A 27,590-nucleotide genomic window follows, 5' to 3' on the forward strand; every position below is an offset into this window, starting at 1 on the left:
TGCAGAGCAGACAGCACGCTGTCCTCTATGGGCGCCCGCTGTCTGTTTACACCCAAGTGCCATTTGATCGGTCAGATGGATGTGGATCGGAGCCCTATCCATCCGTTTTTTGCAGATAGGATCAAAATCGGATTGGATGTTGGCTGCTTCATAGAGGAAAATGTTTGGTTCAATCAGGTCCGCCTAGAAAAACTGACAGGCGTACCCGATCGGTCAGCCTGTGATAAAAGGGGCCTTAGGGTTTCAATTTTTCTTTTCTAGACTAACAAACATGTCATACTTGCCTGCTCTGTGTAATGGTTTTGCACAGAGCAGCGCTGATCCTCCACCTGCTATGAGGGCACTTGTGTGGGCTCAACCCCGAGCCACACATGTCAGATTTGTATTGCTGTCTCTGACCCCAATAGGGAGATTTGTTCTTTTGTTTATCGAAAGTGAACGTTTTTTTTTTCTGTAGCCACAGGTCTATTTTATGGGTATATGGGCGGTTTTGGGGGACTTTAAATGAGACTCGTAACATAATATACTAGGGCCGTGGAAATTAACTATTAATTACATTTTTTTGATCGATCAAAATTATTTTGATTGGTACTCGCCTTTCCGACATCACGGACACCGGCGGGGCTTGCCGTGTCCATCTGAAGGGCTCCTTTGCTGTGCCTTCATATCTGCATGCCGGCGGGACCTTACTATCTGTCACACGCAAGGGCTGTTGCACTTCCCTCTATCACTTCCCTCTATCAACCTGGGATTCTACAACCATCCACTGGGAGTTGTGATAGTTCCCTTCATGGGACATCTACATGCCGACAGACTGATGTTAACCTCTCCTCATCTGGATTCAGCAGTGGCATCGTTGTACACATTTTTATACCAGTATCTTACTTAGCTACATGTTTTTATGACTGCTTTTGCTACTGTTTGGTATTACTCGCACCATTTTTACAGTTTATGTAGCTACATCGATTTTATCTCCAGTGCAATATTTATTTTTGTTACCTACTTGAAGACTATAAAAGTTTTAATGCTATTCCCATCGAGCGCTGCCTTTGTGTGTTTTTTGTATCCTGCTATCCATTTTTCCAGTGGTTGGTAGCTGCACTGGGAATCAGCCTGTCAGGAGATCAGCTAAAAGTAGTTTGATCTGTATGTGCGTTATAATTAATCGAAATTAGTCGATTAATCGATTTTAAAAAAAATCGATTAATCGAACACAAAAATTTTGATCAGTAACAGCCCTATAATATACACCTTCATCCCTAAATCTGGTAAAATGGTCAAATGCATGATGGCACATTTATTATTTTATTTAGATAGATAGATAGATATGGATATATCTCTATATATCGATATCATGATGACATATTATCATTATAATTAATTTATATATATATATATATATATATATATATATATATATATATATATATACACACTGATGTCATGAATAACTCTTTGCAGCATAAAGTATTATAGTTGTGAGCTGGCTTGTGATCCATATCATAAAATATATATTAAAATCATTATTGATTGCAGAAAGTTCATAATAATCTTACATAGGTTGAAAAAAGACACAAATCTGCTTTGTAAATGCATCATTATAATGCATCTAAAAAAGCTTGATGTGTGCATTTCATCTAATCCATGCCACGTCAGAAGCGGATTCAAGGTGCGTATCTATAAAAAAACATTTAGATACCAATGTAGTTTGGTGCTAACTCAAAGAAGAATAAATATCTATCCCTAGGTTTCTTACAAGTCAGCTCCCGATTTAGCATGTGGTGTTGCAAATTAAAGTGGATGTAAAGCCACTCTCATCTTTTCTAAACTACTGCCATAGTGCTGATCTATAAGGATACAGATGCCTCCTGCATGTATCCTTACCTGTCAAATATCTTCCCTCTGTCTGTTATGAGAACTTAACCACTTGACCACTGGGCACGAAAACCCCCTTAATCACCAGACCAATTTTCAGCTTTCGGTGCTCTCACAATTTGAATGACAATTACTCAGTCATACAACATTGTACCCATCTGAAATTTTTGTCCTTTTTTTCCCACAAATAGAGCTTTCTTTTGGTGGTATTTGATCACCTCTGCGGTTTTTATTTTTTGCGCTATAAAAGAAAAAAGACTGAAAATTCTGTAAAAAAAAAAAAAAAAAATCTAGTTTCTGTCATATTAGCAGGTTATTTCTCACACACAGCATATGCATACTACAAATTACACCCCAAAACACATTCTGCTATTCCTCCCGAGTATAGCGATACCACATGTTTGCGACTTTTACACAGCGTGGCCACATAGAGAGGCCCAACATGCAGGGAGCACCATCAGGCGTTCTGGAGCACCCAGGCCAATTCTGACATTTCTCTCCTACATGTAAAAATCATCATTTATTTGCTAAAAAAATTACATAGAAACCCAAAACATTATATATGCTTTTTTTTCAAAGACCCTAGAGAATACAATGGCGGTTGTTGCAACTTTTTATCTTGCACGGTATTTTCGCAGCAATTTTTTGAACGCGTGTTTTTAAAAAAAAAAACAGTTTTGTGCTTAAAAAAAAAAAAAAACAGTAAAGTTAGCCCAATGTTTTTGCATAATATGAAAGATGAAGTTACGCCGAGTAAATAGATACCCAACATGTCACCCTTCAAAATTGCACACGCTCGTGAAATTGCGCCAAACGTTGCTACTTAAAAATCCCCATAGGCGACGTATTGCAAGGTATTGGAGTATTGAGGGTATTGCGGAGTATTGGGGGGGTATTGCAGAGTATGGGGGGGTATTGCAGATTATGGGGGGGGGTATTGCAGAGTATGGGGGGGGGTATTGCAGAGTATGGGGGGGTATTGCAGAGTATGGGGGGGGTATTGCAGAGTATGGGGGGGGTATTGCAGAGTATGGGGGGGGTATTGCAGAGTATGGGGGGGGGTATTGCAGAGTATGGGGGGGGGTATTGCAGAGTATGGGGGGGGGGTATTGCAGAGTATGGGGGGGGGGGTATTGCAGAGTATGGGGGGGTGGGTATTGCAGAGTATGGGTGGGTGGGTATTGCAGAGTATGGGTGGGTGGGTATTGCAGAGTAAAATAAAAAAAATGATGAGTGCAATACTCTGCAATACCCCACCCCATACTCTGCAATACCCCACCCCATACTCTGCAATACCCCACCCCATACTCTGCAATACCCACCCCCCCAGGGTGGGTATTGCAGAGTATGGGGTGGGGTATTGCAGAGTATGGGGTGGGGTATTGCACTCATCATTATTTTTTTTTTACTGCAGAGTATTGCGCAGGGATGGCTGGATCTGTGACTGCAATTGTCACAGATCCAGCCCACAGTGCGGCGGCTGCTGCTGCCGCCCGATCCCCCCCCCTCCCTCTCCTCTCACACTGTACCGAACGGTACAGAGAGGAGAGGGAGGAACCGGCGTCATTACATGACGCCGGTTTGTTTACAAGTGATCGCGCCGTCATTGGACGGCGCGATCACGTGGTAAGGAGCCGCTTCCATTGGCTCCTTACCGCGAGTGCTGTTGCTGCGGGTCCCGTAGACCCGGCGAGCACCGGCGATCGCGTGTGCGCGCCCGCTCGGGCGCGCACAACGCAGTCTCTGGGAGGACGTACATTGACGCCCTCCTAGAGTACAGGAACCGCTCTGTAGCCGTATTTTGGCTATAGGGCGGTTACCAACTGGTTAAACTGCGGATTCTGTGGGTGGGTCTGTTGTCTGGAGTTTGGTGGGTGGAGTCGTGATGTCACTAACTGACTTCTGCTATGATCACTAACATCCAGTCAAAATCCAGAAATGTAACCGCATAACTTCAGAAAAGGAGTGGGGGTTGGAATTGAAAAATAATGCCTGTTTCCAGGCTAGTGAACAAGTGTAAATAACCTGTGACTCACGGCAAGGGGGCGGAACGGACTAAGGTTTTTCTCTGCAAGTCCGTTTTATTTCACTGAACAATAAAAGAGGATTGCTCAGAGCTGGATTAACTCTGTGTGGCACGACTGGGCACAGATGATAGGAAATCTTATAATGTACATTGTGACATCAAAAAAATAAATAAAAAAAATTGGGGTTTACATCCACTTTAAGGCCTGCCAAGGATGTCTGTATTTTATAGACTGTGTTGAAGAGGTGTGTTAGCTGTGTGTGTAGTGTGAGTGTTACTCCATCTAAGGTTAAACTATTTATTCTTCTTAGGATGTTTATCTGGCGCTCACTGCTCCAGCTACCAGAGAACCATGCAGCTTTCAGCAGCCTTACTGACAAAGGCACCCATCCCCAGTACCATCAACTTCACCAGGAATACCCCATTAAGAGCAGGAAGCTCCTGAGAGTGTTACAAAGGTAAGCGTCGCCTATGGAGATAAAGATTATTGTAGTTTGTCGCCATTCCACGAGTGTGTACAATTTTTAAGCGTGACATGTTTGGTATCTATTTACTTGGTGTAACATCATCTTTTATATTTGACCAAAAAGTGATTTGTGTTTTTTTTTTTTTTTTTGCATTAAAATTAACAACTTGCCGACCACCGCACGACTATTTACGTAGACAGAATGGCACGGGCAGGCAGATTTGCGTAGTTACGTCCCTTTAAATCTGCTGCCCAGCATGCAGGCGCGTGCCTCACGTGTACGGCCGCGGGTCCCGGGTACTCGATGTTCCCGGGAGTCCTGTGATTGCGGTCGGCAAGAGAAGAACAGGGGAATGCCTTTGTAAACAAGGCATTCCCATATTCTGCCTAGTGACACTGTCACTGATGACCGTTCCCCCGTGAACGGAACGGTCATCAGTGACTGTAGCCATGCCCCCTAACAGGAAGAATCACTTCCTAGGGAACACTTAACCCCTGCAGCGCCACCTAGTGGTTAACCCCCTTCACTGCCGGTGTGACTAATCTGCAGGCCTAAAATTTGTCATTTTAATGTGGAAAAATATGGAAAAAAGTGTTTTGGCAGTGAAAGGGGTTAAAGAACACACAGAGAAATATGCATGTGTGGCCGTGATGTATTTCATATTCCCAAACAAGTTTCTGTGATTTCATTTTGCTCCTCAGGACACTTTCAGCCTTGGCTCACTGGTCTGCCATATTTGGAGAGACCAAATACTTACCTCTGATGGCCTTCCCATTTGTCAAGCTTTTTCAGAACAATCAGCTCATCTGTTTTGAAGTTGTGGCTACTGTCATAAGTAAGTTGTTTTTGCGTTTTTGCGATGTTCTAGTGTGAAAGTGTGTAGCATTCAAACTTGTTCTTCTGATCATAAAGCAAACCGTGTTCTTCCAGTTGTCCGGAAGCTATGAGGTTTAGTATGTAGGGATTGTCTTCCCAGCATCTGGAGGAGGGTGGATTTGATATAAATCGTCGATTTAGATCACTAGTAAAATAGCTTGATTTAAATCATAATTTTTAAAGAGCAACTGTCATCTGTGTCCCGCTGTTGGCGCCTCCTCTGTCCCGCTGTTGGCGCCTCCTCTGTCCCGCTGTTGGCGCCTCCTCTGTCCCGCTGTTGGCGCCTCCTCTGTCCCGCTGTTGGCGCCTCCTCTGTCCCGCTGTTGGCGCCTCCTCTGTCCCGCTGTTGGCGCCTCCTCTGTGCCGCTGTTGGCGCCTCCTCTGTGCCGCTGTTGGCGCCTCCTCTGTGCCGCTGTTGGCGCCTCCTCTGTGCCGCTGTTGGCGCCGCCTCTGTGCCGCTGTTGGCGCCTCCTCTGTGCCGCTGTTGGCGCCTCCTCTGTGCCGCTGTTGGCGCCTCCTCTGTGCCGCTGTTGGCGCCTCCTCTGTGCCGCTGTTGGCGCCTCCTCTGTGCCGCTGTTGGCGCCTCCTCTGTGCCGCTGTTGGCGCCTCCTCTGTGCCGCTGTTGGCGCCTCCTCTGTGCCGCTGTTGGCGCCTCCTCTGTGCCGCTGTTGGCGCCTCCTCTGTGCCGCTGTTGGCGCCTCCTCTGTGCCGCTGTTGGCCCCTCCTCTGTGCCGCTGTTGGCCCCTCCTCTGTGCCGCTGTTGGCCCCTCCTCTGTGCCGCTGTTGGCTCCTCCTCTGTGCGCTCCTCCGCTGTTGGCCCCTCCTCTGTGGCGCTGTTGGCCCCTCCTCTGTGGCGCTGTTGGCTCCTCCTCTGTGGCGCTGTTGGCTCCTCCGCTGTGGCGCTGTTGGCTCACCGACAGTTCCATTCACTTTAATGGGACGGCTGGTGATGCGGCAGTGACTCAACAAGGTGAGGGACGTGGTGGCAGCAGCAGGTGATTGGATCCTGCTAACAGGCGCTGCCTTGATGGATCTGAAATTACAGGTGCTCTTTAAATGTAAAGACTTATTCTTGCTAGTAGTTGGAATCTTTAATATTTGCAAACAAAATGAAGGTTTCCATTTTAGAATAATAAGTTCTCAGTTAAGTAAAACGGCGATATTAGAACCGATTCAATCATACAGTTTGCAGTGTACATAGATTTTTAAAACAATGGGATAAAGGAATATTCAGGAACTTTGTTTTATCTCGTGGTTACTGTGACATTTGTGTGAATGCATCAATGCAGTGCATGTTATCTCAGCTTGCAGAGCTTGTATTTATTGAATGAGTTTACTAAAAATGTAAATATTGCAGAATATACAGCATCATGCTACATAACTAATCTCCATTTCATGCCCAATAAACTAAATTATTAATGTATCTTAAAGTGGAGTTCCACCCATAAATATAACATTACATCAGTAGTTTTAAAAAAATGTCATTAGTCCTTTACGATTTTTTTTTTTTTTTTTTTTTTTTTTTTTATATGCCTTCAAAGTGTTGTTGCTAGGCAGAATAGTTAATCTTCCCACTTCCTGCACCTAGGTGCTTAATGCTTCCTAACCTACACCGCACAGACTCCTGGGAATGTAGTGGGTGTAACTTTCCAGGAGTCTGTGCACTCCCCAGTCTCAAAGAATCATGTGACTTGGACAGTACAGGTGCTGTAACCTGATCTGACACTGCTTGTGCAGCACTGAGCATGTGCGAGATCTGCAAGGCTGAAATCCAGGAAGTCAGACAGTCTGGCTTCATGATGCCCACACTTAAGATGGCCCCAGTCAATTTCTATTTTATAAAGTGTCTAAATGCTGTAACAACCTAACAAAACGGACCTTAGTTTACAGACTAACTTTACTAGAATACATTAAGCTTAAGTATTACAGGGGTATTTATATTTAAAAAGTGAAATTGTGGCCGGAACTCCGCTTTAAGTAGAAAACTATCTTTAGATACATTTTTACTCCAAAAGCATTTTATTAAAATAAATTTGATCAAAATCTGATTTTGTTTTAAAAAAAATCATTGATTTATATCCACCCTGATCTGGAGGGACATGTATTGGCCTAGTCACCTAGCCTATGATAACCTTTAATGTTCCTTTTGCAGCTAACTGGTGTCAGCATTGGTTCGAATACTTTCCTAATCCACCAATCAACATCCTCGGCATGGTTGAGAATGTTTTGGCGCATCACGACAAGGAGGTTCTTCAGCATTTTGTGAATTTTGGCGTTACGTCCCAGGTATAACAGATCCATCCTGTGTATAGTGAGCTCTCAAAGTCAGCATTGTGTTTGTAGATTCACTAAAGTGATATTGAACCCTCAGCTTTTTGTAATTCAGGTATAGTCACACTGCGTGCGGTAAGGCTATTCCAGGACAAAATGCTTTGTCTCCTACCTGTCTGGTTCACACCACTGAACTGCAGTTGTGCGCACTGGAAAAAAGTGCTGAATTACACTGATTGTAAACCCATATACCCAGTGAAGTGACTGCCCTCAGGTGATATAGGAGATAATATCAATAACAAAAAGTGCAGCGCAAACAATTAATTAAGGTTGACACATATAAAATTAAGATAATAATAATCAAAAAAGAGTCCATAAAGTGCACTAGTGAAAAGAAGAAATTCTGATTGTGCTCCAATAAACTGGTGACTGTGTGCAAAATTTCCAAGATCAGTGACCCACAGGAAAGATCCTCCACCAGATATTATAGATGGCCTCTCACCTCAGCCATTCGACCCATGGCTAGGTCACAAAACATTTAAACACTTCCAGATCCCAAACAGGGCAAACAATCAGCAGGCAGCTCAGCAGTTCCCCAGATCCACGGAAAGGTATATGCAAATACAGAAGAAGGGAAAGACTAGTGCTCTCTGTATAGCAAATCGGTTTATTTAAAATGAAGATTAAAACGCTCACAATTGGAGACACTCATGGCCGAGTGTGGGGCGCAACAACATATCCCGGAGCTCCAGGCATCCGGATCCACATACAGCACACAGGTCAAATCGTGGGGCGGCGATCGCGGGTGACGTCACGTGACTTCTCCCCCTCGTACGCTCTACGTCCCAGTGGGCGGGACTTCATCAGCGTGGGGTGGAGAGATCAGCGTGAACGTCCCGCACTGGCCTAAATAATGTGCCGTTGCCATAACAACCAAGAGCACAATAAAAAACCTTCAAACTTGCGCCATCTAGTGTTTCCTTAATAGAAGACAGCAGGCAACACTTGGCGTTCAAACGCACAGTAAACAGGAATAGAGGTCTCACTTAAAAAGAAGACCAGCAGGTAAAAAGACCAATCACATATTTAACGTTAAAAAACAATAAAAAATCATTAACCACTTACCCCCCGGACCATATTGCTGCCCAAAGACCAGAGTACTTTTTGCGATTCGGGACTGCGTCGCTTTAACAGACAATTGCGCGGTCGTGCGACGTGGCTCCCAAACAAAATTGGCGTCCTTTTTTTCCCACAAATAGAGCTTTCTTTTGGTGGTATTTGATCACCTCTGCGGTTTTTATTTTTTGCGCTATAAACAAAAATAGAACGACAATTTTGAAAAAAATGAATATTTTTTACTTTTTGCTGTAATAAATATCCCCCAAAAATATATAAAAAAACTTTTTTTTTTCCTCAGTTTAGGCCGATACGTATTCTTCTACATATTTTTCGTAAAAAAAAATCGCAATAAGCGTTTATTGATTGGTTTGCGCAAAAGTTATAGCGTTTACAAAATAGGGGGTATTTTTATGGCATTTTTATTAATATTTTTTTTACTAGTAATGGCGGCGATCAGCGATTTTTTTTTTGGTATTGCGACAATATGGCGGACACTTCGGACATTTTTGACACATTTTTGGGACCATTGGCATTTTTATAGCGATCAGTGCTATAAAAATGCATTAGATTACTATAAAAATGCCACTGGCAGTGAAGGGGTTAACACTAGGGGGCGGGGAAGGGGTTAAGTATGCCTGGGTGTGTTCTTACTGTGGGGGGGGGGGTGGCCTCACTAGGGGAAACACTGATCCTCGGTTCATACAGTGTATGAACCGAAGAAAAGCATTTCCCCTGCTGACAGGAACGAGAGCTGTGTGTTTACACACACAGCTCCCGTTCCCCGCTCTGTACCGAGCGATCGCGTGTGCCCGGCGGCGATCGCGCCCGCCGGGCACACGCACGGGAGTCGGGGGCGAGCGGGGGGGCGCGTGCGCGCGCCTCCGGCGGCGCGCGTGCGCCCCTAGTGGCGGCTAAAAGGTAGGACGTCATAATACGTGATCTCGCCTAGGAGAGCCACCTTGTGGACGTATTATGACGGTGCGGCGACGGCAAGTAGTTAATACATGACGTCATCCGTAATCGCCTCCTCATTACAAAAAAATATTAACAAAAATTGGAACTCGCCAGATTGACGATAACCAATATAATTACATTAAATTACTACCATACATAGTATATATAATATTTCACTAAATGTGAAATAGTAAAGAATAATAATGCAAAAATAAATGGTAAAAATAATATTACATAATGCATAAATACAAAAATGCAAATTTTTCCCTTTTTTCGATATAGGAGATAAAACAAATTCTACATAAGTTGTTCCTGTTTATCTGCAGTTTTCTTTTCTCTACATCCATTCAAAGTCCAGAATTTTATAAAGCTTGTTTTAGCTGCCAGAAAAAAGGGGGCAGGGGAGGTGAAAACTTACACTGTGCAGAGCTCGTGAGGAAAGCTCTGGAGCTGATTTGAAGAAAGGGACGGCCCCCCCAATCCTATAATAAGGCTTACCTGTAGGTAAAATGAATTTCTCCTAAACCTGTACGGTTTAGGAGAAATTCACGCTGACGTCGGTGGCAGCCGGAAAATCGGAGCTCCTTACCGGAAAGAGGACTCCCGCGCATGCGTGAGAGTGACATAATCGCAGCTCCGGCCACTAGTGGCACCGGAGCCGTGAACCCGGAAGAGACGCAGAGGGGACACGTTGGCTGCCTCAGTGGTGACCAGAAAGACAATGTCGGCTCTTCGTTCTAAGGTAAGTATTTCATAATGAGCTAGTATGCGGTGCAGGACCCTTTTTCTTTTTTTGTCCGCACCGGAATCTGGTCCCATGGGTGTTCACACCCATGCGATCCGATTCTACAAATCGCGCTGCGTTTTGTGACTGCTTGAAGTAGCACGATTTCAAAGTAGCAAGGTCAGCGCAATTTCAGGTGCTACTTGATAGACATCTGTGTGGCTCAATACATAGATGTCTATTAAAGTTGCACCTGAAATCGGCAAAAGTAGTAAAGGAACTACTTTTGCAAATTGGTGCGACGGCGCAAAATCAGTGTCGCACCGATTGGAACAGTGCCATTGCCGGCAATAGGCTGCGACTTCTCATGCTATTTGATCTCTCAAATCGCATGACAAATATCTCCAATGTGAAACTAGGCTTAACGACCGCCGCATGTATATGTACGTCCACAGAATGGCACGTACAGACAGATGGGCGTACATGTACGTCCCTGCCTTTCCGCGGGACCGATCGGGACCCCCCCCCCCGATACATGCGGCGGTCGAAAATCGTGTGGGAGCGATCCGGGATGAGGGCGAGGGGGCGGTTTCTAGCCGCCCCCTCGCGATCGTTCCCGGAGCTGAAGAACGGGGAGAGCCGTATGTAAACACGGCTTCACCGTGCTTCACTGTGGCGGCTGCATCGATCGTGTGATCCCTTTTATAGGGAGACACAATCGATGACATCAAACCTACAGCCACACCCCCCTACAGTTGTAAACACACACTAGGTGAAACAAAACTCCTTCAGCGCCCCCTGTGGTTAACTCCCAAACTGCAACTGTCATTTTCACAATAAACAATGCAATTTAAATGCATTTTTTGCTGTGAAAATGACAATGGTCCCAAAAATGTGTCAAAATTGGCCAAAGTGTCCGCCATAATGTCGCAGTCACGGAAAAAATCGCTGTTTGCCGCCATTAGTAGTAAAACATTTTTTTTTATAAAAATGCAATAAAACTATCCCCTATTTTGTAAACGCTATACATTTTGCGCAAACCAATCGATAAACGCTTATTGCGATTTTTTTTTTTTACCAAAAATAGGTAGAAGAATACGTATCGGCCTAAACTGAGGAAAAAAAAATTATATATGTTTTTGGGGGATATTTATTATAACAAAAAGTAAAAAAGATTGCATTTTTTTTCAAAATTGTCGCTCTATTTTTGTTTATAGTGCAAAAAATAAAAACCGCAGAGGTGATCAATAACCACCAAAAGAAAGCTCTATTTGTGGGAAAAAGGACATTTATTTTGTTTGGGAGCCACGTCGCACGACCGCGCAATTGTCTGTTAAAGCGACGCAGTGCCGAATCGCAAAACCTGGCCTGGGCCTTTAGCTGCATTTTGGTCCGGGGCTTAAGTGGTTAATGTCCGTTTCTCCCGGAATCATTTTTTATTTTAATACTTTGTGTTGAGAGAACATATTGAAGAATACTCGTGGCGCATTGTCTGCATTGCCATGCATTACCTTTTTAAACTTCACAAACTTCTATGTTTTAAAAAAAGAAGTTCAAATTGCTTTTTGGTGACTTTCCCTATTTTGCAGATTTATGCCTGGCCACTCCTGGAAACTCTGTTCTCTGAGGTTTTAACCAGAGAAGAATGGCTGAAGTTGTTTGATAATGTGTTCTCCAACCATCCCTCCTTCCTGCTGATGGCGGTAGTGGCCTATGTCCTGTGCTCACGCTCTCCTTTACTGCACTGCAACCAGAAGGAAGACATAGAGGTAACCTCTCCACTTTGTATGCAGAACTTACTGTAATATATAAATCCTGTATAATAAAAATAATATACAAATTTACACAGCGCTTTACAATACAGTTTAAAGTAAAGTTCCACCCATAAATATAACATTACATCAGTAGTTTTAAAAAAATGTCATTAGTCCTTTACGAATTTTTTTTTTTTTTTCAGATGCCTTCAAAGTGTTGTTGCTAGGCAGAATAGTTATTCTTCCCACTTCCTGCACCTAGGTGCTTAATGCTTCCTAACCTACACCGCACAGACTCCTGGGAATGTAGTGGGTGTAACTTTCCAGGAGTCTGTGCACTCCCCAGTCTCAAAGAATAATGTGACTTGGACAGCACAGGTGCTGAAACCTGATCTGACACTGCTTGTGCAGCACTGAGCATGTGCTAGATCTGCAAGGCTGAAATCCAGGAAGTCATACAGTCTGGCTTCATGATGCCCACACTTAAGATGGCCCCAGTCCATTTCTATTTTATAAAGTGTCTAAATGCTGTAACAACCTAACAAAACGGACCTTAGTTTACAGACTAACTTTACTAGAATACATTAAGCTTGTGTATTACAGGGGTATTTATATTTAAAAAGTGAAATTGTGGCCGGAACTCCGCTTTAATACAGGAGGAATCGGAGGGCCCTGCTTGTTAGGCCCCTTTTGCACTGGGGCAGTATGTGCGGCGGTATACCATCAGAATTGTGGTGGATTTTCGGCCGCTAGCGGTGTGGTATTAACTCCCGCTAGCGGCCGAAAAAGGGTTAATACCGCCTGCAATGCGCATCTGCAAAGGCGCATTGCCTGCGGTATTACTGCGGTGTCCCATTGTTTTCAATGGGAAGGAGCGGCGGTATACACGCCGCTCCAAAGATGCTACTTGCAGGAGATTTTTTTTTTTCTCCTGCCCTCGGGCTTTCACATTGAGAATGTTGGGGCAGGAGTATTTCAGGCGTTATTTATGCACTATTTTTAGTGGGAAAGGGGCCTTAGAGCTTACAATCTAAGAGATACATGCAGAAGTTAGAAGCTACAATGCAAATGTCTTCTTTATACAAGAGAATTGAGGAGATTTCAGAAGAAAGGGTTTTAAGTAAAATAGAATTAAAGCGGAGGTTCACCCAAAAATCCACTTTTTGACATTAGCTGTAGCATACTGCTAACATCTGCAGTATGCTGTTTTTTTTTTTTTTTTTACTTGTACTTATCGTTATATGAGCCCTTGTTTTCCGGCTCCGAGCGGGGAATGGGCGTTTCTTTTTTTTTTTTCCATTTAAAGTTTTATTTTATTGATGAAGAAGTAAAAGCATACAAAGTATAGCATGAAGCACTCAGTACATACCATTTAAAAAGAAAAAAAAACAGCGATCAATAAATAATGAAGATACAGTCCAAATTTCAATGTACATCTTAAGTTAATCTAGCATCATGAAGAGAGAGTAATAAAAATATAAATTAATGTCCCCGTAGGAGATCTCCTACCCATCTATGTGTAGCCAGAGTTGAAGAGGGACGAGGATCCAAAACAACGCTTTTCATACAGAGTCTCAACCGACACCCCGTAAAGGGAGCATACTGTGTCGGATAAAGGGATAGCATAACTTAATAACGATGAGAGACTTCTGTGACCCTAGATAACCTCGGACCCCGCCCAAAATGTGGAAAAGAACTCTAGACCTCCTGTCGCATCCCAAGGGATGTGTGAGTAGGAAGACCTCCCACTCCCCAACCAAACTCTCCCCCTCCCCCAGGGTGCTCCCCTGAAAGTGTCGTCTATTAATAGACTAGTATAATAACTAAAACAAACATCTCGAAGAGGATATTGTACCAAATGTATCATGACAGAAGGAGAAGGAAAGGAAGAAAGGAAGAAAGAAAAGAAATAAAAAGAAAGATAGAACCAATAAGAAAAGAGTTGATTGCCAGTAGTCCAATTAAGTACCTGAGGGGGTCAGAGCCTGACCCGGCGTTAGGGATACACCAACATGTCTGGCCCAAGGTTCCCATATGGCCTCAAAACTATCCCTGGTATTAGAGATAGAGCTGACCATTTTTTCCTGCGTCATGATCCATGAAATCTTCCCCTTAGCTGCTAAGAACGAGACCCTAGGTTGCTTCCAGGCTGCCGCTAGAGTGGTTTTAGCTCCTATGAGCATGAAAGCTATCAGTTTTTGTATGGGTTTGGAGACTCGAGGAATTTCGGAACCTAGCAGAGCGATATGCGGGGATTTCTCCACCTGTACTCCCGTAACTTTTCTGATAAGGCAAAAGATTCTGTTCCAGAATCCCCTGATTCTGGGGCACTCCCACCAAACGTGAAGCATCGTGCCGTGCGTTTGACAGTTGCGAAAGCATAATGGGGAAGACGTAGGAAACATCGCAGCCAATCTACTGGGTACCAGGTACCACCGCATCAGAACCTTTATGTTAGCTTCAGCTAAGGAAGTATTCACTAGACCTTTGAAAGTTTTCAAACCTACCTTGTGCCATCTACTCAGGTCCCAGGTCATCCGCAGATCCCTCTCCCATGCCTCCATGTATGAGAATTTTGTGGAAACCTCGGATAGAGCTCTATATAATATAGATATTCCCCCCTTGTGTTCCGTCATTTGTTTACACCAACTTTCGTAACTAGTAAGAGTTGCGTGCCTGAAATTGTCAGACCAGTGGGATGACACAAAGTTAAAAATTTGGGTGTACCGGGCTCTTTCCGATAGCGGTAAATCAAGTGTCCTCACACAATGCTCCAGTGAAAGTGGGCCCGTGGCTGTCAAAAAGTCGCCTATTCTATAGATCCCTTTGTCCAGCCACCATTGGAAAGCTGAAATGTCCATCCCTATAGGAAACTGCGGGTTGAGAAAGATCCGTGTCAAAGGCTTAGTCTCCGAGACCAAAGAAGGAAGGTGTCTCAGGCCATCCCAGAGTCTAAAAGATTGCGACAATGTGGGGGACAGTATCGAAGGTCTAGATTTTTGGGATGACCAAAAAAGGCTCTCTATTGAAAGGCTAGGGATCGCCAAACCTTCCATATCTATCCACTCTGGTTTTTCACATTCCGCAAAAATAGCAGAAAATTGTGCTAGTCTGGCAGCTTGGTAGTATTTAAACAGATTTGGTAGTCCAAGACCTCCTTGTGTTCTGAGCCCATAAAGGACATTTTGTGCCACTCTATAACCTTTGCCCTCCCAAATGAATTTCAGAATTTTACTCTGTAATGAACGGAGTTGGTCTTTTTTGACCGCTATTGGTAGAGATCTGAACAAGTAGAGTAACCTTGGTAGGAGGGTCATTTTGACTGCATTAACCCTACCTGTCCACGAAAGTTTGTGTCGAGCCCACGTCTGTAAATCTAGCTCTAGTTTCCGAAATATAGGTGGATAATTAGCCTGGTAGAGATGTTCAATTTTGGTTGTGAGGTTTATGCCTAAGTAACGAATGGATGATTCGGCCCACTGGAATTCATAATAGGGTTTCAAGTGATTGATCACTGAGGGGTGGGTGGAGATGTTTAAGGCTTGAGATTTATTCCAATTCACCCGCAAACCCGAAATCTTCCCGAAGGACTCCAATAAGTTGCAAAGAATTGGAAGAGAGGTGGTCGGGGAAGAGATATACAGAAGAAGGTCGTCTGCAAAGAGAGCGCATTTATGGATTTGGGAGCCGCAAGATACCCCCCTAATATCCGGATCTGACCTGATCGCAATAGCAAGTGTCTCAATCGCTATTGCGAAAATCAAGGGGGACAATGGGCAGCCCTGTCTAGTACCTCTAGCAATACTAATGGAGCCCGAAAAAAATCCCTGTAATTTGACCCGTGCGCTGGGTTCAGAGTATAAAGATTTCAACAATCCCCGGAATTGTTCTCCAAAGCCCCAGCGCCGCAGAATCTCAAATAGGTAAACCCACGAAACAGAGTCGAACGCCTTCCGTAGGTCTAAAGAAAGGAGGAGTCCTTCCTGCCGCGGGTTCCCATCCCAGCCTGACTGAAGCAGAGAAATAATATCGATTGCTCGCCTCACCTGGTCAGGGCCCTGTCTACCAGGGACAAATCCAACCTGGTCCCTATGAATATATATTTTTATAAATGAATTTAACCTGTTGGCTAGTATCTTGGTCAATATTTTTAAGTCGTTATTGATTAGTGATATAGGTCTGTAATTTTCAACGGAGTCCTTATCCGGTTTGGGGATGACTGAGATAAACGCCTCATTTAAATTTGGGTGCATGGAACCGCCCTCCCTCCCCCGTTTTGAATTAAAAAATTTAGTGAGGTGAGGGGCCAAGGTTTCGCAGAAAGTCTTGTAATATGGGACTGAGAAACCATCTGGTCCAGGGGCCGAACCATCCTTAAGTCCCCTAATAACCTCCATAGTTTCTTCTGTGGAGATCGGTGCCTCCATCAAGTCTACATGACTCTCCTGTAGGTTCGGGATCACTAACCGGTCCAAAAAGGAATTGATCTCGGAATGTCCGGCCATCCCCGACCCCCGATAAAGGGAGGTATAGAAGGTTTCAAATTCTTGCAGTATGCGTTTAGGGTTAAGGGTTGTTGTCCCGTCCCTGGTCTTAATCTTGGGCAGAGCGAACGAACGGAACCTCGGCGAGAGCTTGGTGGCTAGCATCGTGTTCATTTTGTTCCTGTATAAATAAAATCTAGCACTGGACCAATTTAGCGATCGTTCCGCCCTAACTGTCAAAGCTAAATTTAAAGCTAGTCGAGCGGCATCAAGCTGCGGGGCCTGAACCGTCGTCTGATCCTTCTTATGTTGTCTGCGCAGGGTTAAAAAATCTTTCTCAAGCTTCATCACCTCCGCAGACTTTTCCTTCTTTTTTTTAGAGGCTATCTGTATGATCCTGCCACGAATGGTAGCTTTGTGAGCTGCCCACAATATCTCGGCCGAGGTCCCCTCGACGCTGTTAAGCACAAAATATTCCCTGATGGCCCCATCAATCTCTGAAACCACAATAGGGTCGTGTAGTAAAGTTCCGTTTAATTTCCAGTGTGATTTGTGAGAATCTGAGTTTTGAGTTTGTAGCGAGCAAACCACCATGGAGTGGTCCGATAGAGCTGTGTCCGTTATGTTAGCTTTCGTAATCATGGGAATATGTCTAGCAGATATGAATATATGGTCAATCCTAGAGTACGATCGATGCGGGTGAGAATAGTGGGAGTAGTCCTTTTTGTATGGATTGAGTTCCCTCCAAATGTCTACCAGGTTATGCTGATATATCAGTTTTGCTATGTGTGAGCTAGCTCTAGTTGGGCGTGTCAATGCTGTAGCTATAGGTCTGGATTTGTCCAAGCTTAGGTCAAATGCAATGTTGGAGTCTCCTCCACACACTATCATTCCCTCCAAGAGAGGAACTAAGGTATCAAACATAGTTTTAAAAAATTCGGTCTGTCCTCTGTTGGGGGCATAGTATGAAATAAATGACACTAGAAGTCCATCCAATTCCCCCTTAACCAACATAAATCTACCATTAGGATCTCTGTGAGTCAGGAGCGGGTTAAATTTGCAAGATTTCGCAAAAAGGATAGCCACCCCTCTCGTTTTATCCTCGGCATTAGCCAGAAAAAATTGTGGGTATTGCGCATGGAGAAAGGAGGGTGTGTAAGTGGACGGAAAATGTGTCTCTTGTAATAAGATAACTGACATCCTCCGGGAATGGTAAGACTGAAACACCTTCCTTCTCTTGACGGGCGAGTTCAAGCCCTGAACATTGTGTGAGGCAACTCTAACCAAGTTCGGCAAAGTCAAGTTATGTGGTGAGGTCATTGGGAGAATAAAGTGGGTGCAATTTGGAACTTACCCCATCGACATGGAGGCATGGGAGACAGCAGAGCGAAACAAGACCGGAGCCGAGGCCTGGAACACTATAGGTAAGATGACACATGCACGAACTGGCAATCAAGGAAAAAAGGTTAGTAAGAAGAAAAATAAGAGAACAAACAAAAGTAGAAGTAATACATTGTAAAATATGAAGTATGTCTTCACAACGAACATGGAGGGGATATAGATCCCATCCACCTTCGTCAGACAAAACAGTAACGTAGCCCTTAACTCGGGCTACAGGACCAAACCCCGACAGCGACATAGTCCCCGTCCAGGTATGATCTGAGGCGCAAGGCAACTGCCTCAGCCCCTATCAACCCTTTAGAGTCAACAAGAAAACAATAGCTTATCATATAACACTCTAAATGTATACTATCACGACTCAAGAGAAAAATGTACGGATCACGGTCAGTGCAAAGAACATGTAACTAGAAAACAAAACAGTCTCCAAAAAAGGAAAAAAAGAAAATTTTTCCCCTTTCCCTTCTTTCCTTTTCCGGGTATTTCATGGGTCCCCAGCCACGGATAGAGAACCCAGATACACTATACCTAACAGGTATAATATCCTCCGTTAAAAGCACCAAGCGGAGGAAAACTTCCAGAACAGCGGGCGGGACCGCTATGATGATTAGTTCAGGTCTTTGTGGTGTCTTTGGTGCGTCTGCTTTTGCTTGTGTGCCAAGTGGGGGATAAAGGACTTGCCGGGGTGGACCGTTTGGAAGGACCTGGTGGAAGATTTGACGTGTCCATTGCTGAGTCCAGTGAGATCAATTTTAAGGCTAGCAAAATTTTTTCTCCTTCAGATAGCGTGGTAAAGGCGTGAGTTTTACCCTTGAAGGCAAATTTTAAGGCAAACGGAAATCCCCACCAATATTTGATGTCCTTCTGGGACAAAATCAGCAATAAAGGTTTCAGCGATCTGCGTTTTTGTATAGTAGCTGCAGAAATGTCAGCAAAGATTTGAATATCCTGACCCAGAAAGGATATGCGGGGTTGCTGACGGGATGCCCTCATGACCTCCTCCTTCACTGAGAAGTAATGGGGTTTTACTATAATATCTCTGGGAGATCCATCCTTTCTCAGGGGGCCCAGAGACCTATGGGCCCTGTCCAGCTCCAGCTTGTGGGGTGCAATAGCGGGGATCATGCTTTTGATGAGGTCTTGGATAGCTTTGGGGATGTCTGTAACGGATTCAGGGAGACCCCTCACCCTAAAATTGTCCCTTCTGGAACGATTTTCGAGGTCGTCAATTCTAGTGAGGGCCACGTCTAGTTGTTCCTGAAGTGATTGTATTTGGTCAGTGTTCTGGTTAGTTCTGGATATAGTGATGTCCAATTTATTTTCTATGATCTCCATCCTGGAGCCCAGATTCTGGAAGTCAGCATGTATTTCCTTAGTAATGTTAACTGCTGTTTGGGCTAACCCACGTTCAAGTAGTTCAGAGAACTTCAAAAAGAGCTCCCCTGCATTCTGAGGTATTTCTGATTCTGAGTGACCAGCAGCCATGGAGACTGGTGAGGCCTGTATTACACCTTGTGCCTGGCCCTTGTAATGGAGCAGTGTGGAGTCTGACTGGGGACCCAAGGCGGCTGCTGAGGGTGCTAGGGAGCCTGGAGAGCCTTGGGCCAGCAAAGGAGGGAAATTTAAAGTGGCCGGAGCGATCACTTGCCTCAGGTCAGCGTTTCCCCCTGCGTGAGCTAGTTGTAGCTGAGGCGCGGCCGCCATCTTGGAATCGGCCTGTATCTCTAGCGCCGTGTAACTCGCCTCCAGGCCCCTCCGGACCGCTCCGCTATACATGGGGGGCTCGACCGAGCGTTCCCCAATCTAATCCGACCCTCCGGGGTCTTGGCACCGCCGTGAAACCGGTGCTAGGGCTGGCGTGGGGCTGAGGCAGAGCGGAGCTCCTAGCTTACGCGGCCATCTTGGACGCCTCCGCGCATGCGCCTCGGAATGGGCGTTTCTAAGTGAAGAGGAGTTGATTGACGGCTGCTAAGGCGCGTCTTGGCCTCTGTTTAATCTTCAACTGCCATGATGCTGCACATGTGATCAGTTATGACACCAGCCATTGGATGGTTTGACAGTTTGGTTGAGAGCACAACCAATGTGACAGTTAGCATCCCGGCATGCCAGGAATGTAACTGCTTTTTCAAACTGTTAAATTGATGGGTTTACTTCCACTTTAAGGATGCTGGAAAGTTCATTTTGAGGGTGAACTTCCGCTTTAAATGCCAAGTTTTCTGTTTATTTTCTCAGTGATGATCTGTAACATTGTATAAATGGCATATATATGATTTGATAAAGGTTAAAGCTAAATGGCAGCGATATGGCTAAATACACCTTTATCTACTTTTTTTTTTTGCTATACGGCACTGCGTTATTTTAACTGACCATTGCACGGTCATGCCATGCTGTAAATAAATTAAATACATTTTTTCCCCAAAAAGCTTTCTTTTGGTGGTATTAGATCACCACTGAGTTTTTTATTTTATTTTTTGTGCTATAAACAAAGAGACCAACCTTTTTGAGGAAAAAAAGGTTGGTGGAAGTGGGCGTGAACCCATGCAAATGATGGGCCGAGCGCCAGACAGGTACTTATCACGAACTGCGCCGTGACGTGGACGCACCCCTATGCGCCTGCTCACAACCACGCCGGCAAAACTGCCTAAGCTACGCCGGATCACTGCGTAAGCCGTGAACATAACGTACGCCCAGCCAGACACACGTCCAACGCACAATACGCCGGCTTGTGTTCCCTGGTGCAGACCTGAGCATGTCTGCTGCTGGGTTGCACCTCCTTTATGGGGAATAACTTTACGCCGGACGTACAACTTACGCGCATCTCGTGTAGCCTGCGCCGGGCACACGCACGTTCGTGAATCGCCGTATTTCTCTCATTTGCATGTTTGAATAGCTAATCAATGGGAGCGGCACCATGCTCCCAGCCTAAATGTGCGCCCACTCTACGCCGGCGTAAGCAAGGTACGTCGGCGGGGTGTAGCCTGTTTTTAGGCGCATATTAGTTTGTGGGTCTGGCACACAGATACGACGGCGCACATTTGCACTTACGTCGGCGTAACTTGTTATACGTCGGCGTAAGTGCTTTGTGAATCTGGGCCATAGTGTCTACAAACTATAGTGTGTGTGTACACATAGCGGGACTGCGATATTGTGGCGGACAATATAACACTTTTGGCTCTTTGTAGGGACCAGTGATACCAACACATTGATCAGTGCTAAGACATTGATATGTCCAAAGACATGCTGGTAGGTAAATTGGATCTCGTCCAAATTGGCCCAGTATATATGTATATATGTGTGTATGACTGTGTGTCCCTAGCGTGTCATGATCCTACGGGGTAAAAATGACCGCACCAGCCAAGTAGATACTGGCTGTAAAAAGCGCCCAGAGGCGATTCAGTTCGCATGCGTTGCGCTATACAAGTCATTCATTCATTCATTCATTCATTCAGTGCTAATAATATTCACTGTACTAATGACACTAGCTGGGAAGAGGTTAAACATCTAGGGTGGGTTAAATGTGTGCTTAACCAGTGTTTTTGTGTTTACTATGTGGTGCTTTTACTAAGGGATGTGCTGGATTTTATTCCCTGCTTTGCTAGGAAAACAAATCCAACATATACCCACTGAAAGGATAGAGCTCTACCCTGTTTACATAGGCATAGCTCTTTTCGGACTGTCTCCTTGCTGATCAGAGGGCACTGGCGGACATCCATTGGCCGATACCCGCTGATCGGCTTCTGCTGTGACTAATCGCAGCAGAAGTGGCACGTGTCCCCCAGCTGGAAGTGCCAGATCAAGTACTAGCTATGTGATCCAGGACAGGAGAGCCACCTTACCACTGTATAATGGCAAGTAGGTAAAATACATACACTGTACATTTTTTTTTTTGTTTACAAACTTTTATTGAAATGATAGATTCAAAAGCCAAAGTATGTTAAATATAATCCAAACAATTGCATCAGAAACAGCATGAAACAATAAGAGTCGGTTCACACTAGGTCGACGCGACTTCCAGCGCGACATTCAGAGGCGACTCCGACACGACTTGAGCATGAACCACAGGGTGATCTGGGGCGATTTACAACACAACTTGAAGTCGTCTCCAGGACAGGAGACTTTCCAGTGGCCAATCAAACAACAATCAGCTCTAGGGGAGGGAGGGGGAGGGAGAGGTTTGCCTGAGAAATGTATGTTATCTTCCTGGAAAGTCGCTTCAGTTAAGACAGTGATCAGACTTGGATCAGACTTGGATCAGACTTCCATTTAAATCAATGGGTACAAATCGCCTACAAGTCGGATTGAAGTAGTACATGAACTTCTTTTGAAGTCGGAGCGACTCGAGTCGTGTGTATTAACACCGCTCCCATTCACTTGCATTGTTTTTCTCGACAGCGCGACTTGGGACGACTTGAGGCGACTTCAAGTCGGATCCCAAGTCGCCCCAGTGTGAACCGGCTCTTAAATGCCATTGTATCTTAAAAATTATTTGCCAAAACTTTAGAAAAACAAAATACATCCTTAAAAATTAGGACATGGATGAACACTTTCAAATGGCAGTAGAAAAATAAAGTAAATGGAGTAGAATAGAGTAAAACTGGGTGCATCCAACACATAGTACATCCTATACAAGTATGTAGAATTTACATAGCATAAACTAAAGACCATAATAATGAAAAAAAAAAAAAACAACCACATTAAAAGTTGCAGGATAAGTCGATACACGAACCAAAGGTCCCACTTCGCATCGAAACGGGTTTATGATTTGTGAATCGTATGAAAAATTTGTTCCATTAGCATAATAGCATCCATCCTCGATCATCTGTGTAAATGGTACAGAGATTGTCTTCCATTGGTAAGCTATTGCCAGCATGGCTACATATAGGGCATGCATCAATCTTTTCGAATAGGGCGAGGGAGATCTGAAATATGTGAGAATAATAAACATTGGGATTGCATTAAAGTGATTGGTTTACCAGCATAGACACAAGGACAAAGCGCTCAGCCCAAACCGAAGATATGTTCTGAAAACTCCAAAAAGTATGCAAAAAGGATCCAACTTGAGAGCATCCACAGAAGCAGTGTATGACCAGCATTAGAAGCTGATGGGTTCCAATGAAGAGATGCACCAGTTTTAGTAAATCGATCGCATGATTTCCCCTTATTTCAGCTTCCTGTGTCACCTGCCTGCTCATTGAACATTTAACTTCCAATATGACTATGCTCTTTCATAATTTATAAATGGTGCAATAAATGTAACATGCGTTGGTCACTAGCAGGTCAACCCCAGCAGAGATACGACAATTTTGACTTGACTTTATCAAAGCAAAATAAAACCATATTTCAATTGTGTGTTTTAAAAAATATATATATTACATCCTACATGTTACCATTTAGGATGTGATGCCAGTCTATTCAATTTTGTCTATCTTCATATGGGCATGAATTCCTTTCTTGAGTTCACTTTTCTGATCGCATGAGGGAAGCTATGTGGCCATAGGGGGTACTGATAATAACTTCACCCACTGTGTGTGCTGGTCACCACACTCAAAACTACTAGAAAAATCCAATACTTTCCAAAGAAATTTCCAGGTAACGAAGACTTCCCCTCTCTTCCTATCAGGCTGTGTTTGCCAGGATCATATTTCCTCCCCAAAACCACATACTGGGCCAGATTCTCAGTCGGCAGCGTATCTTTGCCCGGGCGTAACGTATCCGATTTATGTTACGCCTCCGCAACTTAGACGGGCAAGTGCTGTATTCTCAAAGCACTTGCACCGTAAGTTGCGGCGGCGTAGCGTAAATCAGCCGGCGTAAGCCCGCCTAATTCAAATTTGGATCAGGGGGGCGTGTTTTATGTAAAACGACTGTGACCCAACGTGATTGACGTTTTTGCGGAACGGCACATGCGCCGTCCGTGGAATTTCCCAGTGTGCATTGCTCCAAAGTACGCCGCAAGGACGTCATTGGTTTCGACGTGAACGTAAATGACGTCCAGCCCCATTCACGAACAACGTAACTTTTTCAAATTTCGACGCGGGAACGACGGCCATACTTAACATTGGTACGCCGCACTTATGCCTCATATAGCAGGGGCAACTATACGCCGGGAAAAGCCTAACGTAAACGTTGTAACTTTACTGCGTCGGCCGCGCGTACGTTCGGGAATTCGCGTATCTAGCTAATTTGCATACTCAACGCGGAATTCGACGAAAGCGCCACCTAGCGGTCAACAAAAAAAAAATGCAGTTAAGATCCGACGGCGTAAGAGACTTACGCCTGTCAGATCTAATGGATATCTATGTGTAACTGATTCTAAGAATCGGGCGCATAGGTACGACGGGTCGGATTAGGACTTACGACGGCGTACATGGCGCTGCGCAGTCGTAAGTCCTTTCAGAATCTGGCCTGCCATGTATATCCCACTGTGGTTCCAAAGGTTCCCATAGGCTGTCCCTTTACCATTTACTATAAACTGGCATCGCCCTCCCAAATTGCACAAATCAAAGATAACCCCAAATAAGGCTGCGCTGCAAATAACAGCTTTCTCGGGGGTACAATATGTACAAGTATAAAGCGTTAAATGCTCAAGTGCAAAACAGACAACATCGGAAAGTTATTATATGACCAATATACAGTATATATGCTCTTTTATAGTCCAGTAGGACACAGGAAGGTGCAGTATTGAATAGCAGTGTCCCCCTCCTGGCTATGCATCATGGCAGTGTGTAAGAATTGCTTACATTCTCAAGAAACACAGCCCCTATTTCTCTCCTCTCTATCTTTCTCGCCCCCTCTCTCTCTCTCTCTCTCTCTCTCTCTCTCTCTCTCTCTCTCTCTCTCTCTCTCTCTCTCTCTCTCTCTCTCTCTCTCTCTCTCTCTCTCTCCCCCCTCTCTCTCTCTCCCCTCTCCCTTTCCCCCTCTCTCTCCCCCCTCTCCCTTTCCCCCTCTCTCTCCCCCCTCTCCCTTTCCCCCCCCCTCTCCCCCCTCTCCCTTTCCCCTTTTCTCCTCCCCCCTCTCCCTTTCCCCCTTTCTCCCCCCCCCCCTCTCCCTTTCCCCCTTTCTCTCCTGCCCTTTTTTTTCCTCTCTCTCTCTCGCTCTTTCTTGTTATCTTTACTTCTTGCTCTCTCTTTTGCTCTTTCTCCCCCACCCCTCTTTCTCTCTTTCTTTCTTGTTATCTTTACTTCTTGCTCTCTCTTTTGCTCTTTCTCTCCCCCTTCCCATGCTTTTGCCTGTTTATGTTGGATTTCGGTTTATTGTTTTTCTACCATTTAAAATGTAGCTTATTTTTACTGTACATGCTTATGGCGCTTTTTGTGTTTTTCTGCAGTATTTTTTCCATCACCGGAATAACCTGGATATCAATCTGATGATTAAAGAATCATACCATCTAATGGACGCCACCCCAGCCGAGATCCACCCTCAGCGTCTTCTCAGTGAATTTGTGCCCCTCACTAAGGGACAGTATCCCATATTCAATAAATACCCCAAATTCATTGTGGATTATCAGAGTCAGGAGAGAGAGAGGCTTCACCAGGAGGAACTGGAATATTTACGAGAGAAGTATGGGAGGCTCATTATTTAATGCTACAAATGTTAGCAGAAATCTTAAAACACCCCAAATTCATTATTTACTATGGCATTTAAATAGCTGGTTTTCCCATGTCTGGATTTGTTTTTGTTTTTTGGGTGCATCGTATGGCTATTTTTACCCTTGTGGTTTTTCACCTTGATGCATTCTATGCATTAAAGCGGAGGTTCACCCGCACATGACACTATTTCCCCCTAGATGGATGCTCGTTTTGTCTAGGGGAATCGGCTAGTTGTTTTAAAATATGATCCGTACTTACCGTTTACGAGATGCATCTTCTCCGCCGCTTCCGGCTGCGGGACTGGGCGTTCCTTCTTGATTGACAGTCTTCCGAGAGGCTTCCGACGGTCGCATCCATCGCGTCACGATTTTCCGAAAGAAGCCGAACGTCGGTGCGCAGGCGCAGTATAGAGCCGCACCGACGTTCGGCTTCTTTCGGCTACTAGTGACGCGATGGATGCGACCGTCGGAAGCCTCTCGGAAGACTGTCAATCAAGAAGGAACGCCCGCTCCCGAAGACCCATACCCGGAAGCGACGGAGAAGATGCAGCTCGAAAACGGGTAAGTACGGCTCATATTTTAAAACGACTAGCCAATTCCCCTAGACAAAACGAGCAGGAATCTAAGGGAAAAAGAAAAAAAATATATAATTGGGTGAACTCCCGCTTTAAGGTGAAAACCCTTCTCCCATGCTGCAGACCCCCTATTTTACTTGCCTGATCCCTGTCTTTCTCGCCCCGGGGACAAACATACCAGCTATGGCTTGTGTCTCATGTTCTCATTGGATTGTTTGATAGCAGCACAGCCATTGGCTCCCTCTGCTTTCAAACCCAATGATGTGGACTTTGGGGGGGGGGGGGGGGCGACTCATGCTTTTTGTGTCAATAGACGCAGCAGCAGGACACGGGAGCATGCCTGCACAAGTGTCCTGAAGGAGAGCGATTCTCCGAACGGGCACTCGAAAAGAGGAGGAGCCAGGAGCGCCGCTGAGGTACCCCAGAAGATGATACAGAAGAGGAGGATCGGGGCCACTCTGTGCAAAACCAACTGCACAGAGGAGGCAAGTATGACATGTTTGTTATTTAAATTCAAACAGGTTTTTATTGGTACGAAAAATACAGTTTACAAGTGATGCATTAGTACAGAAAATGTCAGGTATAGGTGACAATATGAGCAGCATAATACGGGTTGTAGACATCCCATGTGCATAAGAGTGTGGTTGGATACAAAACAAAGGAGCAAACAAGTGGTGGGAAAAATAAACAGTAAAAACATTTCACCCAAGGTGCAGGGTAATGCATTTGACATCAGAAACTATTTATTTTTTGCTAGAAAATTACTCAGAACCCCCAAACATTATATAATTTTTTAGTAGAGACCCTAGAGCAGCCATTCTCAACCAGGGTTCCGTGGAACCCTAGGGTTCCTCCAGAGGTGGCTAGGGGTTCCTCTAGCTGTGGCTGATTTACCTCCTGTTTGATGGTGCCTACATAGTTCTGAGCCAATTCCACTTGGAGGAGCCAGTGGTATTACACCAATGATCTTCATAGTTCTCTGTAAGGGGGGCATTCTCATCACTACTTTAAAAAAGGGCATTCTTCTTACTGACCACCAAAGTAAGGGGCATTGTTCCCACTGACCCCCCAATGAATGGGTTTTATCAGGGGTTCCCCGAGACCTGAAAATTATTTTTAGGGTTCCCCAGCGGTAAAAAGGTTGAGAAAGGCTGCCCTAGAGAATAAAATGGCGGTTGTTGCAATATTTTATGTTGCACTGTATTTGCGCTTTTTAAATGCAATTTTTTTGGAAAAAATTACTTTAATGAATTAAAAAAAAAACCTAGCCAGTAAAGTTAGCCCATTTTTTTTTTTTTTTTCGTATACATGTAAAAGATTTTACGCCGTGAGAGAATCGTGATCTTCATTCTAAGCAAAAAAATTGTGATTCTCATTTTGGCCAGAATCGTGCAGCTCTACTACTGTTCACTTCTATCAGCCACATGCCAAATTCAGGTGGAGTAGGCCTCATCCTCTGTTTTGCTATGACTTTCCTAG

The 27,590-nt window shown here is 44.6% G+C and overlaps 1 protein-coding gene across 1 annotated transcript in view; it reads left to right on the forward strand.

The window, feature by feature from the left end:
- TBC1D31 (TBC1 domain family member 31) overlaps positions 1-27,590 on the forward strand; it is a 78,305-nt gene that overhangs the window by 27,727 nt on the left and 22,988 nt on the right. The window contains exons 10-14 of the mRNA XM_040354663.1: positions 4,213-4,359; positions 5,070-5,203; positions 7,397-7,530; positions 11,902-12,081; positions 25,276-25,508. Of these exons, the coding sequence (XP_040210597.1) occupies positions 4,213-4,359; positions 5,070-5,203; positions 7,397-7,530; positions 11,902-12,081; positions 25,276-25,508 (828 nt within the window). The remainder of the gene's footprint in view (positions 1-4,212; positions 4,360-5,069; positions 5,204-7,396; positions 7,531-11,901; positions 12,082-25,275; positions 25,509-27,590) is intronic.

Source organism: Rana temporaria, chromosome 5 (genome assembly GCF_905171775.1).
Source record: "Rana temporaria chromosome 5, aRanTem1.1, whole genome shotgun sequence".
NCBI lineage: Eukaryota > Metazoa > Chordata > Amphibia > Anura > Ranidae > Rana > Rana temporaria.